Source organism: Scyliorhinus torazame, chromosome 16 (assembly GCF_047496885.1).
Source record: "Scyliorhinus torazame isolate Kashiwa2021f chromosome 16, sScyTor2.1, whole genome shotgun sequence".
NCBI lineage: Eukaryota > Metazoa > Chordata > Chondrichthyes > Carcharhiniformes > Scyliorhinidae > Scyliorhinus > Scyliorhinus torazame.
In genome coordinates, this window is record NC_092722.1 from 95020198 (window position 1) to 95038072 (window position 17875).

Here is a 17875-nt window from a genome sequence, read left to right on the forward strand (position 1 = left end):
CACCCTCCCTTGCTCTACCCCCACTTTGTTCCACATGGAACAAGAATTACACTTTGTGCAGTGCATTCCTTCAGTTGAGGTTGGTGGTTTTCAAGGATGAATGAAGAGACAGTGCCAGTTAACCATGAATAGTTAACCATGACTAGTTAACCAGGGTTGGCCTTAAATGCAGCACGTTTGCCAGGGTTGTGAATCATAAATTGCTGTGAAACTGAATGGAATGAAATTGATTGCCATTCTAAAAACATTTTATTATATCTTCCTCAGATCTGAAGTCATTCAAACAATTATAAAATGTTCGCAGTACATATTTTGGCTTTTTATTTCACAAAACTAACTGATAATCAGACAAGAAAGGTAAGTGGGTGAGGTGAAGAATTTGCGTTATTTGATTTGTTGTTGAGATGTGGGTGGCACAGGGAGGGTTGGTTTATAGTTGTGGGACCCAGCGAAATGAAGATACTGGTTATTTCTGAGCACATTGTCAAGAACAAAGTGTAGACTTGACTCCTATATTAAGGTGACATGTTCCCATTCCCTGAAGGCACAATGCTATCCACTTGCCTAGATGACAGTAGCTCAAAGAAGACCATCACAACCAAGAAAAAGGTGACCGCTTGATAGATGCGGGTGTAATACTGAAGGGACAGGTGATTATTGACAGATGTGGCTGTAATGCTGAAGGGACAGGTCATAGTTGACAGATGAGGGTGTAATAATAATAATATAATCGCTTATTGTCACAGGTAGGCTTCAATGAATTTTTGTGAAAAGCCCCTAATCGCCACATTCCGGCGCCTGCTCGGGGAGGCCGGTACGGGAATTGAATCCGCGCTGCTGGCCTTGTTCTGCATTACAAGCCAGCTGTTTAGCCCACTGTGCTAAACCAGCTCCTGGATTACCGAAGGGGATAGGTGATAATTGCGAGATGTAGGTGATTATTGACAGATGTGGGTATAATGCTGAAGACACAGGTGATTATTGACAGATGTGGGTATAATGCTGTTGCCCCTTTCAATGACCTGTGGACCTGTACTCCTAGATCTCTTTGACTTTCAATACTCTTGAGGGTTCTACCATTCACTGTATATTCCCTACCTGCATTAGACCTTCCAAAATGCATTACCTCACATTTGTCCGGATTAAACTCCATATCTGTCAATGGGCAGCACGGTAGCATTGTGGATAGCATAATGGCTTCACAGCTCCAGGGTCCCAGGTTCGATTCCGGCTTGGGTCACTGTCTGTGCGGAGTCTGCACATCCTCACCGTGTGTGCGTGGGTTTCCTCCGGGGGCTCCGGTTTCCTCCCACAGTCCAAAGATGTGCAGGTTAGGTGGATTGGCCAGGGGTTACTGGGTCATGGGGATAGGGTGGAGGTGTGGACCTTGGGTGGGGTGCTCTTTCCAAGAGCTGGTGCAGACTCGATGGGCCGAATGGCCTCCTTCTGCACTGTAAAATCTATGAAATAGATCTATGAAATCCCTTCAGAATTACACCCACATCTGTCAGTAATCACCTGTCCCCTTCAGTATTACACCTTTTCTGCCATCTCTCCGCCCAAGTCTCCAAACAATCTAAATCCTGCTGTATCCTCTGACAGTCCTCTCTATAGATTCTCTGTAGTTTCTCTCTCTGTAGATTCTCTCTCTCTGTAGATTCTCTCTCTCTGTAGTTTCTCTCTGTAGATTCTCTCTCACCCTGTAGTTTCTCTCTCTCTCTGTAGATTCTCTCTCTCTGTACATTCTCTCTCTCTGTACATTCTCTCTCTCTGTAGTTACTCTCTCTCTGCGGATTCTCTCTCTCTCCCTGTAGTTTCTCTCCTGTAGTTTCTCTCTCCCTGTAGTTTCTCTCTCTCTGTAGTTTCTCTCTCTCTGTGGATTCTCTCTCTCTCCCTGTAGTTTCTGTAGATTCTCTCTCTCTCTCTCTCCCTCACTGTAGCTTTTCACTGTAGTTTCTCTCTCCTGCCCGTAGCTTCTCTCTTTCTGTAGACTATCTCTCTCTGTAGTTTCTCTCTCTCTGTAGTTTCTCTCTCTCTGTGGATTCTCTCTCTCTCCCTGTAGTTTCTCTCTCTCTGTAGATTCTCTCTCTCTCTCTCCCTGTAGTTTCTCTTCCTCTGTAGTTTCTCTCTCTCTGTAGTTTCTCTCTCTCTGTGGATTCTCTCTCTCTCCCTGTAGTTTCTCTCTCTCTGTAGACTCTCTCTCTCTCTCCCTGTAGTTTCTCTCCTTCTCTGTAGATTTTCACTGTAATTTCTCTCTCCCGCCCGTAGCTTCTCTCTCTCTGTAGATTCTCTCTCTCTGTAGTTTCTCTCTGTAGTTTCTCTCTCTCTGTAGTTTCTCTCTGTAGATTATCTCTCTCTGCAGCTTCTCTCTCTCTGTAGTTTCTCTCTCTCTGTAGTTTCTCTCTCTCTGTAGTTTCTCTCTCTGTGTAGATTCTCTCTCTCTGTAGTTTCTCTCTCTCTGTAGATTCTCTCTCCCTGTAATTTCTCTCTCTCTGTAAATTCTATCTCTTTCTCTGTAGTTTCTCTCTCTCTCTCTCACTGCAATTTCTATATCCCTCTCAGTAGTTTCTCTCTCTATATAGATTCTATTTCTCCCTCCCTGTAGATTCTCTCTCTCTATAATTTCTATCTCTCTCTCTGTATTTTCTCTCTCTCTGTAGATTCTATATCTCTTCCTGTCGTTTTTCTCTCCCTCTCTATAGTTTCTATCTCTCTGTATTTTCTCCCTCTCCCTGTAGTTTCTCTCTCGCTATGGATTATCTCTCTCTCTGTAGTTTCTCCCTCTCTCTCTGTAGATTCTATCTCTCTGTGAAGTTTCTCTCTCTCTCCAATTCTATCTCTTTCTCTATTGTTTCTCTTTCTCTCTCTGTATTATCTCTCTCTGTATTCTCTCTCACTGTATTCTCTCTCTGGTTTCTCCCTCATTCGTTTCTGTACCTATCTCTGTATTTTCTCTCTGCCTACAGTTTCTAACTCTCTCTGATATTATCTCTCTCTCTCTCTCTCTCTCTCTGTAGTTTCTCTCTCTCTGTGGTTTATCTCTCTCTGTAGATTCTCTCTCTCTCTCCTTTCTCTCCTTCGCTCTATATTTTCGATGTCTCTGTAGTTTTTCTCTGTCTTTGTAGTGTCTCTCTCTTTCTTTTTCTGTAGTTTCACTCTCTCGCTGTGATTTCTACCTCTCTCTGTAGTTTCTATCTCTCTCTCTGTAGTTTCTATATCTCTCTGTGTAGTTTTTCTCTCATTGTCGTTTCTCTCTCTCTATAGATTTTCTCTCTCTCTCTGTAGTTTCTCCCTTTCTCCCTGTAGTTTATCTCTCTCTATAGATTCTCTTTATGTGTAGTTTCTAACTTTCTCTCTAGTTTCTATCTCTCTCTGTGTAGAATTTATCTCTCTCCCTGTAGTTTCTCTCTCTCTCTTTAGTTTCTATCGCTCTGTAGTTTTTCTCTCTCTCTCTCTCTGTAGTTCCTATCTCTCTCTCTGTCGATTCTATCTCTTTCTCTGTAGTTTTTCTCTCTTTTTCTCTGTCGTTTCTCTCTGTACATACTATCTCCATCTCTATGTAGTTTCCCTCTCTATCTGTAGTTTCTCTCTCCCTGTAGTTTCTCTGTCCCTCTGTAGTTTCTCTCTCTCTCTCTGTAGTTTCTATCTCTCCCTAGTTTCTATCGCGTTCTCTGTAGTTTCTCTCTCATTCTCTCTGTAGTATCTCTCACTCTGTAGATTCTGGGCTGGATTCTTCCAAAATGGGTCTAAGTCCCCATGCTGGTGTAAAACGCAGTCCCCAGTTTCCTGAAACAAATAAAAGTTGATTCACTTACCTTCAGGGGGCTAGCAGGGACCCTAAGTGCTTAACGCAGCTTTGGCTGCCGATACGGGCCCCCGCACGTCCGTCTTCGAGCCACGTCGGCGGACTCCAGCGGCTTTGCCGAGCGCCATGGTAGACTCGGACTGTGGAGGCAACTCCGTGATATATAGGTCCCCCCGATCAGCCGCACAACACTGCATCGGACCAGCCCCAGCTGTGCCCCGGCCGCCCATAAGGCCCCACCCGATGCCCGATTCCCCCCACCAGATGGCCATGGACTGAGTCCACAGCCGCCATGTGAGAGTCCCGACTGGCCAGACAATGTTAGTTCTACGCTGTCGGGAACTCGGCCGGTCGGGATCATAGTGTCACTGGGCGGGCCTCTGGCAATGGCCACGCATTCATCCTGTCTATCCTGTCATTCCTACTCTGACTAGCACGTGGCACTGGTAGCAATCCCGAGATTACTACCTTTGACGTCCTACTTTTTAGTTCATCTCCTAACTCGCTAAATTCAGCTTGTAGCATCTCATCCTGTTTTTTACCTAAATCGTTGGTGCCTATATGCACCATGACAGCTGGCTGTTCACCCTCCCCCTTTAGAATGTCCTGTAGTCGTTCTGACACATCCAGGACCCTTGCACCCTGGAGGCACCATACCTTCCTGGAGTCTCGTTTGCGTCCACAGAAACACCTGTCTACTCCACTTACAATCGAATCCCCTATCACTGTAGCTCTACAACTCTTTTTCCTGCACTCCTGTGCAGAGGAGCCAGCGACACTGCCATGAGCTTGGCTACTGCTGTCTTCCCCTGTTGAGTCATCTTCCCCTACAGTATCCAAAACTGTATACCTGTTTTGGATGGAGATGACCACAGGGGACCCCTGCACTGCCTTTCTACTCTTTCTCTGTTTGATGGTACACTTTATCTGCGGTGTGACCAACTTGCTAAATGTGCTATCCACAACCTCCTCCGCATCGTGGATGCTCCAAAGTGAGTCCATCCGCAGTTCTAAGAGCCGTCAAGCGGTCTAACAGGAGCGGCAACTGGTCACGCTTCTTGCACATCAAGGAGCCAGGGACAATGGACTCCCACATCGCACACGAGGAGCATGACACGGGTCTGGGATCTCATGCCATGTCTTAGACCTTAGGTTAACTCATACAACTGCAATGTGAAAAAACAAAAGAAAAACACAAGGATAGACAAATGAAAAGAAAAGAAGAACTACTTACTAGTCACCACTACTTACCAGTTAGATTCAAACTTAGCAGGTCCCCTCTCGACCAATCTAATCCAACCCTCCTGTGACATCACTTTTCAGTCAAAACCTCAGATTCACCATTTACCCGCTTATTTTCCCAAGATGCCGTCAGTCCAACCACTCGTCTCCGCTCGGCTTCTGAAAAGCCAGAAGGTAGAAAACAAATCGAAAAGGAAAAAGCACCTCCTCCCGCTCTGCACCGAATTACCGCCCTGCTCCAAATTACCAAGTGCCAATCCTCACTTGGGCTCTCTCTCACTCAGGCTGTCTTGACTTCAGCGTGCGCAAATCTTACCTCTATCTTTCTCTCTGTACTTTTTCCCTCTCATTCTGTAGTTTCTCTCTCTCTGTAGTTTCTCTCTCTCTTTCTCTCTCTCGCCCTCGCTCTCTCTCTCGCCCTTGCTCTCGCTCTCTCTCTCTCTGCCTCTCCGCCTCTCCCTCTCTGTCTCTCTCTTTTTCGCTCTCTCTCTCTATCTTTGTAGTTTCTCTATATCGGTAGTTTCTATCTCTCCCTCTGTAGATTCTCTCTCTCTGTAGATTCTATCTCTCTCTTTCTGTGGTTCCTCTCTCTCTCTGTAGTTTTTCTCCCTCTGTAGATTATATCTCTATCTCTGTAATTTCTCACTTTCTCTCTCTAGTTTCTTTGTCACTCTCTATAGTTTATCTCTCTCCATGTAGTTTCTCTCTATAGATTCAATCTCTCTCGCTGTAATTTCCCTCTCCCTCTCTGTAGTTTCTTCCTCTCTGTAGTTTCTCTCTCTTGGTAGATTCTATCTCTCTGTAAATTCTATCTCACTCCCTGTTTGTTTTTCTCTCCATCTCTCTATAGTTCTCTCGCTCTCTCTCTTGCTCTCTCTCTCTCTCCTCCTCCCTCTCTCCATCTCTCCCTCATTCCCACTCTACCTCTCACTCTCTCTAGTTTCTCTCTCCATCTCTAGGTTCTATCTCTCTCTGTCGATTCTATCTCTCTCTTTCTATGTTTTTTTTCTCTCTGTAGTTTCTCTCCCTCAGTAGATTATATCACTATCTCTGTAGTTTATTTCTCTCTCTCTGTAGTTTCTCTCTCTCAGTAGTTTCTCTCTCTCTGTAGATTATATCTCCTCCTCTCTGTAGTTTCTCCCTCTATCTGTAGTTTCTATCTCTCTTTAGTTTCTCTCTCTCTCTCTGTAGCTTTCATGCCAAATGGCATAATTTTGAATTGGTATATACCATCTGGAGTGACAAAAGCTGAAAACTCCTTCGCCCTTTCGCATAAAGGTACCTGCCAGTAACCTTTAAGTAAATCCAGTTTGGAAATAAAAACTGGTTATCCCACTTTCTCAATGCAATCCTCCAAACGTGAGATAGGATAAGAGTCCCTTCTTGTAACTGCATTAACCTTTCTAAAGTCTACACACAACCGTTGGGTACCATCTGGTTTAGATACCATCATGGGTGAGCTCCATTGGCTGCAACCCACTTCAATTATGCCATTTTTAAGCATACTTTCAATTTCTTTGTTAACCTGTGCCAATTTTAAAGGGTTAAGTCTATATGGATGTTGTTTAATTGGAACAGCATTTCCCACATCTACATCATGTATAGCCATTTTAGTACTTCCCAACTTATCTCCACAAATGGACATGAGAAGTATTTGGCAGGAAGGATCAAGGAAAACCCAAAAGCTTTCTATAGGTATATCAGGAATAAGTGAATGACTAGGGAAAGAGTAGGACCAGTCAAGGACAGGGATGGGAAATTGTGTGTGGAGTCTGAAGAGATAGGCGAGATACTAAATGAATATTTTTCGTCAGTATTCACTCAGGAAAAAGATAATGTTGTGGAGGAGAATGCTGAGCCCCAGGCTAATAGAATAGATGGCATTGAGGTACGTAGGGAAGAGGTGTTGGCAATTCTGGACAGGCTGAAAATAGATAAGTCCCCGGGACCTGATGGGATTTATCCTAGGATTCTATGGGAGGCCAGGGAAGAGATTGCTGGACCTTTGGCTTTGATTTTTATGTCATCATTGGCTACAGGAATAGTGCCAGAGGACTGGAGGACAGCAAATGTGGTCCCTTTGTTCAAAAAGGGGATCAGAGACAACCCCGGCAACTATAGACCGGTGAGCCTCACGTCTGTAGTGGGTAAAGTCTTGGAGGGGATTATAAGGGACAAGATTTATAATCATCTAGATAGGAATAATATGATCAGGGATAGTCAGCATGGCTTTGTGAAGGGTAGGTCATGCCTCACAAACCTTATTGAGTTCTTTGAGAAGGTGACTGAACAGGTAGACGAGGGTAGAGCAGTTGATGTGGTGTATATGGATTTCAGCAAAGCGTTTGATAAGGTTCCCCACGGTAGGCTATTGCAAAAAATACGGAGGCTGGGGATTGAGGGTGATTTAGAGATGTGGATCAGAAATTGGCTAGCTGAAAGAAGACAGAGGGTGGTGGTTGATGGGAAATGTTCAGAATGGAGTACAGTCACAAGTGGAGTACCACAGGATCTGTTCTGGGGCCGTTGCGGTTTGTCATTTTTATCAATGACCTAGAGGAAGGCGCAGAAGGGTGGGTGAGTAAATTTACAGACGATACTAAAGTCGGTGGTGTTGTCGATAGTGTGGAAGGATGTAGCAGGTTACAGAGGGATATAGATAAGCTGCAGAGCTGGGCTGAGAGGTGGCAAATGGAGTTTAATGTAGAGAAGTGTGAGGTGATTCACTTTGGAAGGAATAACAGGAATGCGGAATATTTGGCTAATGGTAAAGTTCTTGAAAGTGTGGCTGAGCAGAGGGATCTAGGTGTCCATGTACATAGATCCCTGAAAGTTGCCACCCAGGTTGATAGGGTTGTGAAGAAGGCCTATGGAGTGTTGGCCTTTATTGGTAGAGGGATTGAGTTCCGGAGTCGGGAGGTCATGTTGCAGCTGTACAGAACTCTGGTCCGGCCGCATTTGGAGTATTGCGTACAGTTCTGGTCACCGCATTATAGGAAGGACGTGGAGGCTTTGGAGCGGGTGCAGAGGAGATTTACCAGGATGTTGCCTGGTATGGAGGGAAAATCTTATGAGGAAAGGCTGACGGACTTGAGGTTGTTTTCGTTGGAGAGAAGAAGGTTAAGAGGAGACTTAATAGAGGCATACAAAATGATCAGAGGGTTAGATAGGGTGGACAGTGAGAGCCTTCTCCCGCGGATGGATATGGCTGGCACGAGGGGACATAACTTTAAACTGAGGGGTAATAGATATAGCACTGAGGTCAGAGGTAGGTTCTTTACGCAAAGAGTAGTGAGGCCGTGGAATGCCCTACCTGCTACAGTAGTGAACTCGCCAACATTGAGGGCATTTAAAAGTTTATTGGATAAACATATGGATGATAATGGCATAGTGTAGGATAGATGGCTTTTGTTTCGGTGCAACATCGTGGGCCGAAGGGCCTGTACTGCGCTGTATTGTTCTATGTTCTATATGTTCTATACCCTACCGGCTATACCACTTGATGAACGTCTGCCCACTTTTCATCCGTCTGCACATGTAAAGGTCTCCATTTCCTCATCAAGACATCATGGGCGGGATTCTCCGACCCCCCCCGTCGCACCGGATATTCGGCGGGGGCGGGAATCTCGTCGCGCCGGTTGGCGGAGCCCCACCCGGCGATTCTCCGGCCCGGATGGGCCGAAGTCCCGCTGCTGGAATGCCTGTCCCGCCTGGTGTGGATTAAACCACCTCTCTTACCAGCGGGACAAGGCTCCGGGGCCCTGGGGGGGGGCGCGGGGCGATCTGGCCCCGGGGGGAGGGGGGGGGTGCCCCCACGGTGGCCTGGCCCGCAATCGGGGCCCACCGATCCGCAGGCGGGCCTGTACCATGGGAGCACTCTTTTCCTTCTGCCTTCACCACGGTCTCCACCATGGCGGAGGCAGAAGAGACTCCCTCCACTGCGCATACGCGGGGATGCCGTGAGCGGCCGCTGACGCTCCCGCGCATGCGCTTCCCGGCAATGTCATTTCCGCGCCAGCTGGCGGGGCACCAAAGGCCTTTCCCGCTAGCTGGCGGGGCGGAAATCAGTCCGGCGCGGGCCTAGCCCCTCAAGGTGAGTGCTCGGCCGCTCAAGATGCGGAGACTTCCGCACCTTTGGGGCGGCGCGATGCCGGTCTGATTCGCGCCGTTTATGGCGCCGGTCAGCGGACATCGTGCCGATTGCGGAGAATTCCGCCCCATTTTTACAGTGATAACACTCTGGTATGCTTTCTGATACATCCATTTTATTTCTATATCTTTCTGTTGTAATTCCGCCAATTTTCCTGAACTAAAAATATCCGCCTCATCCTCCACCTGTTGTTTTCCAACCATCTGATCAAAAATCGTTTCTGATAATTGCACTTCAACTTTATCTTCACTCTCTGATTTCTCCTCCTGTCTTAACCTGTGACTTTGCGACCTTGTTACTACACAATCTGGAAAAATCCCAGGATATTCGTCCTTCAACACTTCAGTTGTCTGATTTTCCACTGGCTTATCAACCACAATAGGCATCACTCCCTGTAGTTTCTCCCTCTCTGTCTGTAGTTTCTATTTCTCTCACTGTAGTTTTTCTTTCTCTGTAGTTTATCTCACTCTGTGTAGTTTCTCTGTGTAATTTCCCTCTCTCTCTTTGTAGTTTCTCCCTCGCTGTAGTTTCTGCTCTCTATAGATTTGATCTTTCTTTCTGTAATTTCCCTCTCTGTAGTTTTCCTCTCTGTACTTTCTCCCTCTCTCAGAAGATTCTATCTATTCTCTGTAGTTTCTATCTCATGGCAGTTTCTCACTCTCTGTAAATTCTCTCCCTCTATTTAGTTGTTCTCTCTTTCTCTGTAGTTTCTCCCTCTGTGTAGTTTCTCCCTCTGTGTAGTTTCTCTCTCTCTGTAGTTTCTCTCTCTCTGTAGTTTCTCTATGCCGATTCTATCTCTTAATCATAGAATTGACAGTGCAGAAGGAGGCCATTCGACCCATCGAGTCTGCACCGGCTCTTGGAAAGAGCACCCTACCCAAGGTCAACACCTCCACCCTATCCCCATAACCCAGTAACCCCACCCAACACTAAGGGCAATTTTGGACACTAAGGGCAATTTATCATGGCCAATCCACCTAACCTGCACATCTTTGGACTGTGGGAGGAAACCGGAGCACCCGGAGGAAACCCACGCACACACGGGGAGGATGTGCAGACTCCACACAGACAGTAACCCAAGCCGGAATCGAACCTGGGACCATGGAGCTGTGAAGCAATTGTGCTATCCACAATGCTACCGTGCTGCCTGCAATCTCTGTGATTTCTCGCTCTCTTTGTAGATTCTATCTCCTTCTCTCTATAGTTTATCTCTCTCTCTGCAGATTCTATCTATCTCTCTCTAGTTTCTCCCTGTAGTTTCTCTCTTTCTCTCTCTCTCTCTCTCTTGTTCTGGGCTCGGGTTTAGAGAACCCCAAAGTGTATCATGGAGTTCACCTGACCCACAACTTTTAATAGATTGAGGTTATGGGGAGCACACAAGCCTACCTTACAGGTGAAGTGAAACAGAGAGTTAAAGTACTTTTAAATTTAAAAATGTTTATTTATGAAACCAGTTAACACTTTATAAACCAACAGTAAATATCTTAACAACTATCAACACCAATTAATCTCCCAAAGATTACTCTATAAATAACTCTTAATCTTTCCTTGCAACATCCATAAGACAAGATAAACCCTTTTTACGGAAAGACATCAGGTTTAACTTTTCTACAGAAACAGGGATTATTTTTAATCACCAAAGGATCTGTAGACAGTCTTTAGATTGCAGAGAGAGAGACTAATGCACTTTCTTGCTGTGACTGCAGCTATCCAGCTCTCAAAAACAAAACTAAAACACACCCTGTAGCAGACAACCCAAAGCGAAAGTAAAAGCAGACAGCCCGGCTCCACCCACACTGACATCACTGCAGTAATAAACACCCATTTCTTAAAGGTACTCTCACATGACACACACTCTCGCTCTCTCTCTCTCTTGTTTCTCTATCCCTCTCTAGTTTCTATCTCTCTCTGTTAGTTCTCCATCTCTCTGTAGTTTCTCTCTGTCGATTATATCTCCTTCTCTCTATAGTTTCTCTCACTAACTAGTTTCTATCTTTCTGTAGATCCTATCTATTCTCTGGAGTGTCTATCTCCCGGTAGTTTCTCACTCTCTGTAGATTCTCTCCCTCAATTTAGTTTCTTTCTTTCTCTGTAGTTTCTATATCTTTCTCTGTAGTTTCTATCTCTCTCTCTGTAGATTCGATCTCACTCCCTATGTTTCTCACTCTCTCTCTCTCTGTAGTTTCTCTCTCTCTGTAATTTCGATCTATCTCTCTGCAGTTTCTCCCTCTTTCCCTGTAGTTTCTCTCCATCAGTAGATTCTCTCTATGTAGTCTCTCTCTGTCTGTAGTTTCTCTCTCTCTCTGTAGATTCTATCTCACTCTGTAGTTTCTATCTCTCTGTAGATTATATCTCTCTCTGTAGTTTATCTCTCTCTCTGTAGTTTCAATCTCTTTCTCTGTAGTTTGTATCTCTCTGTAGATTCCATCTCTCTCTGCTGTTTTTATCTCTCTCTCTCTATAGTTTCACTCTGTAGTTTCTATCTCTTTCTCTGTAATTTATATCTGTCTCTGTAGAATCTATCTCTCTCCCTTTGCTTTTATCTCTCTCACTTCAATTTCTATCTCTCTGTAGTTTCTCCCTCTCTCCCTGTGAGTTTCTCTCTATCCGTAGATTCTCTCCCCTATCTAGATCCTCTCTCTCTGTAGTTTCTCTCTCTGTAGGTTATATCTCTCACTGTGATTTCTCCCTCACCCTCTGTAGTTTCTATTTATCTCTGTAGTTTCCATATATCTCTCTGTAGTTTCTGTGTCCCTCTGTAGTTTCTATCCCTCTCTCTGTAGTTTCTCTCTTTCTGTAGTTTCTATCTCTCTGTAGTTTCTATCTCTCTGTAGTTTCCCCCCTCTCTCTGTAGTTTCTCTCTGTAGTTTATCTCTTTCTCTGCAGTTTTTATCTCTCACTCTGTTGATTCTATCTCTCTACCTTTGTTTTTCTCTCTTTCTCTTTAATTTCTATCTCTCTCTCTGTAGTTTCTATCTATGTCTCTGTAGTTTCTCCCTCTCTCCCTGCAGTTTCTCTCTAACCGTAGATTCTCTCTCTCTGTGTAGTTTCTTTCTCTCTAGTTTCTCTCTATCTGTAGGTTCTATCTCTCTCTGCAGTTTATTTCTCTCATAGATTATCATAGAATTTACAGTGCAGAAGGAGGCCATTCGGCCCATCGAGTCTGCACCGGCTCTTGGAAAGAGCACCCTACCCAAGGTCAACACCTCCACCCTATCCCCATAACCCAGTAACCCCACCAACACTAAGGGCAATTTTGGACACGAAGGGCAACTTATCATGGCCAATCCACCTACCCTGCACATCTTTGGACTGTGGGAGGAAACCGGAGCACCCGGAGGAAACCCACGCACACACGGGGAGGATGTGCAGACTCCGCACAGACAGTGATCCAAGCCGGAATCGAACCTGGGACCCTGGAGCTGTGAAGCAATTGTGCTATCCACAATGCTACCGTGCTGCCCTCTCACTCTCTGTAGTTTCTCTCTCTGTAGATTCTATCTCTCCCTGTAATTTCTCCCCCTCTCTGTAGTTTCTATCCTCTTGTTATAGTTTCCCTATATCTCTCCCTGTAGTTTTATGTCTTCCTTTGTCGATTCTATCACTCTCTCTGTAGTTTCTCTCTCTCTGTCGTTTCCATCTATCTCTGTAGTTTCTCCCTCCATCCGTTTCTATATCTCTCTGTATGTTTTCTCTACCTCCAGTTTCTAACTCTGCAATTTCTATCTCTTTCTGTAGTTTCCATATTGTTCTCTGTATATTCTTTATTTCTCTTCTTGTAGTTTCTCTCTCTCTGTAATTTGTTTCTCTCTCTTTCTGTACTTCTCTCTCTCTGTAGTTTCTCCCTCTCTGTAAGTTTCTACGTCTCTCTAGTTTCTACATCTCTCTGTAGTTTCTATCTCTTACTCTAGTTTCTATCTCTCTCTCTGTAGTTTCTCTCTATCAGTGTAGTTTCACTCTCTCTTGAGTTTCTCTCTCTCTCTGCAGTGTCTATCTGACTCTCTAGATTCTATTTATAGATTCTCTATCTCTCTGTAGTTTCTGTCTTCCTCCGCATTTCTAGTCACTCTGTAGATTCTATCTCTCTCTCTGTAGTTTTGCTGTCTATGTCGATTCTATTTCTTAATCTCTGTGGTTTCTCTCTCTCTGTAGTTTCTTTCTGTAGATTCTATCTCCTCTGTAGTTTCTCTCTCTCTGTGGATTCTATCTCTGTGATTTCTCTCTCTCACTCTTCGTAGTTTCTCTCTCTGTAAATTCTATCTCTCGCTGTAATTTCTCCCTCTCCCTATGTAGTTTCTATCTTTCTCTGTAGTTTCCATCTATCTCTCTGCAGCTTTTATGTCTCCCTCTGTATTTTCTATCCCTCTCTGTAGTTTCTCTCTCTCTGTAGTTTCTATCTCTCGCTCTCTGTAGTTGCTCTCTCTTTCTGTAGTTTCTCTTTCTCAGTAGATTCTCTCTCGCAATGTAGTTTCTCTCTCTCTGTAGATTCCATTTCTCTCCATGTAGTTTTTATATCTCTCTCTGTAATTTGTATCTCTTTCTCTCTGTGTAGATTCTATCTCACTCTTTCTGTAGTTTCTTCCTCTCGCTCTGTACTTTCTCTCTCTCTCCCTGTAGTTTCTCTACCTCTCAGTAGTGTATCTCTCTCTGTCGTTTCTCTCTCTGTAGATTTTATCTCCTTCTCTCCGTAGTTTATCACTTTGTCAAAGAGTCATCGGACTCGAAAAGTTAGCTCTTTTCTGTCCCTGCAGAAGCTGCCAAACCTGCTGAGATTTACCAGCATTTTCTCTTTCGTTTCAGATTTCAGCATCTGCAGTAATTTGCTTTTATCCTCTCTCTCTGGAGTTTCTATCTCTCTATCGGTGTAGTTTCTCTCTCCCTGTAGTTTATCTCCCTCTCTGTAGTCTCTATCTATTTCTCTGTAGTTTCTCCCTCTCTCTGTAATTTCTATCCAGGTCGATTTTATCTCGCTCCCTGTAGTTTTTCTCCCCCTCTCTATCTGTGTAGTTTCTCTCTCACTGTAGTTTATCTCTCTCTGTGTAATCTCTATCTATTCCTCTGTAGTTTCTCTCTCTGTGCAGATTCTGCTCTCTCCCTGTAGTTTCCCTCTCTCTTTCTCTCTGTAGATTCTGTCTCTCTGTTGTTTCTCACTGTAGATTATATTTCCTCTCTGTAGTTTATCTCTCTCTCTGTAGTTTCTATCTCTCTCTCTTTAGTTTTTCTCTCTGTAGTTTCTCTTTCTGTAGATTTTATCTCTCTTGTTGGAGATTCTCTCTCCCTATGTAGTTCTACTCTATCACACTGTAGTTTCTATCTCTCCCCCTGTAGATTCTCTCTCTCTCTGAAGTTTCTCTCTGTAAATTCTATCTCGTTCTCTCTGTAACTTCAATCTCTTTCTCACCTTAGTTTCTATCTCTCTCCCTGTAGATTCTCCCTCTCTCTGAAGTTTCTCTCTGTAAATTCTATCTCGTTCTCTCTGTAACTTCAATCTCTTTCTCACCCTAGTTTCTATCTCTCTCCCTGTAGATTCTCCCACTCTCTGAAGTTTCTCTCTGTACATTCTATCTCTTTCTCTCTGTAAATTCTATCTCTTTCTCACTGTAGTTTCTATCTCTCTCCCTGTAGTTTCTCTCTCTCTCTCTCTCTCTGATGTTTCTCTCTTTCTCTATTTCTTTCTCTCTGTAGTTTCTCCCTCTATCTCTGTAGTTTCTCTCTGTAAATTCGATCTCTCTCTGTGTAGTTTCTCCCTCTCTCTCTGTAGTTTCTCTCTCTCTCTATAGATTCTCTCTCTCTGTAGTTCTTCTCTCTCTCTCATTAGTTTCTGTCTCCTTCTCTGTAGTCTCTATATGTCTGTAGTTTCTACCTCTCTCTCCCTGTAGTTTCTCTCTCTTTATAGGTTCTATCTGTCTCTCTGTAGTGTTTCCCTCTCTGTGTCGTTTCTCTCTCTCTGTAAGCTCTCTTTAGCGGTGTAGTTTCTCACTCTCTGTAGTTTATCTCTCTCTCTTTGTAGTTTCTCCCTCTCTCTAGAATTTCTATCTAAGTTGATTTTATCTCTCTCTCTGTAGTTTCTCTCTCTCTGTTGATTCTATCTCTTTCTTTCTGCAGATTCTCTCTCTCTCTGTAGTTTCTCGCTGTAGATTCTATCTCCTTCCCACTGTATTTTCTCTCTCCATCTGTAGTTTCTATCTCTCTCTTTTTAGTTTCTCTCTTTCTCTCTGTCGTTTCTATTTATCTCACTGTAGTTTCTATCTCTCTCTGTAATTTCTCCCTCTGTCGATTTTATCACTCTCTGGAATTCTCTCTCCCAATGTAGTTTCACTCTACCTCTCTGTAGTTTCTATCTCTCTCTGCAGTTTCTATTACTCTCCCTGTAATTTCTCTCTCTTTCTGAAGTTTCCCTCTGTAAATTCTATCTCCTTATCTCTGTTGTTTCTCCCTCTATCTGTAGTTTCTGTCTCTCTCTCTCTCTCTCTCGCTAGTTTCGCACTCTCTCCGTTGTTTCTCACTCCCTGTAGATACAATCTCTCTAAAGATTCTATCTCTCTCTCTCTCTGTACTTTCTTCCTCACTCTGTAGTTTATCACTCTCTGTAGAGTCTCCCTCTGTAGATTATATCTCTCTCCCTGTAGTTTTTCTCTCCCTCTCTCTATAGTTCCTTGGCGTCATTCTCCGACCCCCCAGAGGGTCGGAGAATGGCCGTTGGCCGCCGTGAATCCCGCCCCCGCCCCTGCCGAAGTTTCCGAAGGGAGAAAGTCGGCGGGGCGTTAATGTCGCTGCTGCCGCGGAGAATGTCACGGGTCTGCGCAAGGCAGCCGATTTTCGGCCTGCCGATATTCTCCCTTCCGGATGGGCCGAAGTCCCGTCGACGTGATGACCGTTCACGTCGACGTGAATCAAACCTCCTTTTCATCGGCGTGACCCGGTGCTCCAGGCTCACGCCGACTAGCGTGGAGGAGAGTGACGGCCTGGGGGGTTGGCTCTGGGCAGGCGATGGCATGGCCACAGTCTGATTGCGTGAGGAGAGGTGTGTCTCGGGTTGTGTGTGTGTGTGTGCGGCGGGGGGGGGGGGGGTGGTTAGAGTAGGCTGGGCTCCGGGGGGGGGTCCGAGCCGGGGAGGGGGATGGGGGGGTCCATGCCGGGGTGGAGGTGGGGGGGGGGGTCCGTGCCGGGGTGGAGGTTGGGGGGGGGGTCCGTGCCGGGGTGGAGGTTGGGGGGGGTCCGTGCTGGGGTGGAGGTTGGGGGTTGGGGGGGGTCCGTGCTGGGGTGGAGGTTGGGGGGGGTCCGTGCTGGGGTGGAGGTTGGGGGGGGTCCGTGCTGGGGTGGAGGTTGGGGGTTGGGGGGGGGTCCGTGCTGGGGTGGAGGTTGGGGGTTGGGGGGTCCGTGCTGGCGTGGAGGTTGGGGGTTGGGGGGGGGGGTCCGTGCTGGGGTGGAGGTTGGGGGTTGGGGGGGGGTCCGTGCTGGGGTGGAGGTTGGGGGGGGGTCCGTGCTGGGGTGGAGGTTGGGGGTTGGGGGGGGTTCCGTGCCGGGGTGGAGGTTGGGGGTTGGGGGGGGGTCCGTGCCGGGGTGGAGGTTGGGGGTTGGGGGGGGGTCCGTGCTGGGGTGGAGGTTGGGGGTTGGGGGTGGGTCCGTGCTGGGGTGGAGGTTGGAGGTTGGGGGGGGTCCGTGCTGGGGTGGAGGTTGGGGGTTGGGGGGGGTCCGTACTGGGGTGTAGGTTGGGGGGGGTCCGTGCTGGTGTGGAGGTTGGGGGGTGGTCCGTGCTGGGGTGGAGGTTGGGGGTTGGGGGGGGTCCGTGCTGGGGTGGAGGTTGGGGGTTGGGGGGGATCCGTGCTGGGGTGGAGGTTGGGGGTTGGGGGGGTCCGTGCTGGGGTGGAGGTTGGGGGTTGGGGGGGTCCGTGCTGGGGTGGATGTTGGGGGTTGGGGGGGGGTCCGTGCTGGGGTGGAGGTTGGGGGGGGTCCGTGCTGGGGTGGAGGTTGGGGGTTGGGGGGGTCCGTGCTGGGGTGGAGGTTGGGGGTTGGGGGGGGTCCGTGCTGGGGTGGAGGTTGGGGGTTGGGGGGGGTCCGTGCTGGGGTGGAGGTTGGGGGGGGGTCCGTGCTGGGGTGGAGGTTGGGGGGGGGGTCCGTGCTGGGGTGGAGGTTGGGGGGGGGGTCCGTGCTGGGGTGGAGGTTGGGGGTTGGGGGGGGTCCGTGCTGGGGTGGAGGTTGGGGGTTGGGGGGGGGCCGTGCTGGGGTGGAGGTTGGGGGTTGGGGGTGTCCGTGCTGGGGTGGAGGTTGGGGGTTGGGGGGGGTCCGTGCTGGGGTGGAGGTTGGGGGGGGTCCGTGCTGGGGTGGAGGTTGGGAGTTGGGGGGGGTCCGTGTCGGGGTGGAGGTTGGGGGTTGGGGGGGGGTCCGTGCTGGGGTGGAGGTTGGGGGGGGTCCGTTCCTGGGTGGAGGTTGGGGGTTGGGGGGGGTCCGTGCTGAGGTGGAGGTTGGGGGGTGTCCGTGCTGGGGTGGAGGTTGGGGGTTGGGGGGGTCCGTGCCGGGGTGGAGGTTGGGGGTTGGGGGGGGGTCCGTGCTGGGGTGGAGGTTGGGGGGGGTCCGTGCTGGGGTGGAGGTTGGGGGTTGGGGGGGGGGTCCGTGCCGGGGTGGAGGTTGGGGGGGGGGTCCGTGCTGGGGTGGAGGTTGGGGGGGGTCCGTGCTGG

General features: G+C 47.4%; 1 protein-coding gene across 2 annotated transcripts in view; it reads left to right on the forward strand.

Annotated features, from left to right (window-relative positions):
• Window positions 1-283: 283 nt before the first annotated feature.
• The window catches only part of LOC140392956 (hexokinase-1-like), a 1204152-nt gene continuing 1186560 nt past the window's right edge, over window positions 284-17875 (forward strand). For both annotated transcript variants that reach the window (XM_072478765.1, XM_072478766.1), the window contains exon 1: window positions 284-357. In XM_072478765.1, coding sequence (XP_072334866.1) covers window positions 295-357 — 63 coding nt within the window. In that variant the 5' untranslated portion in view covers window positions 284-294. The remainder of the gene's footprint in view (window positions 358-17875) is intronic.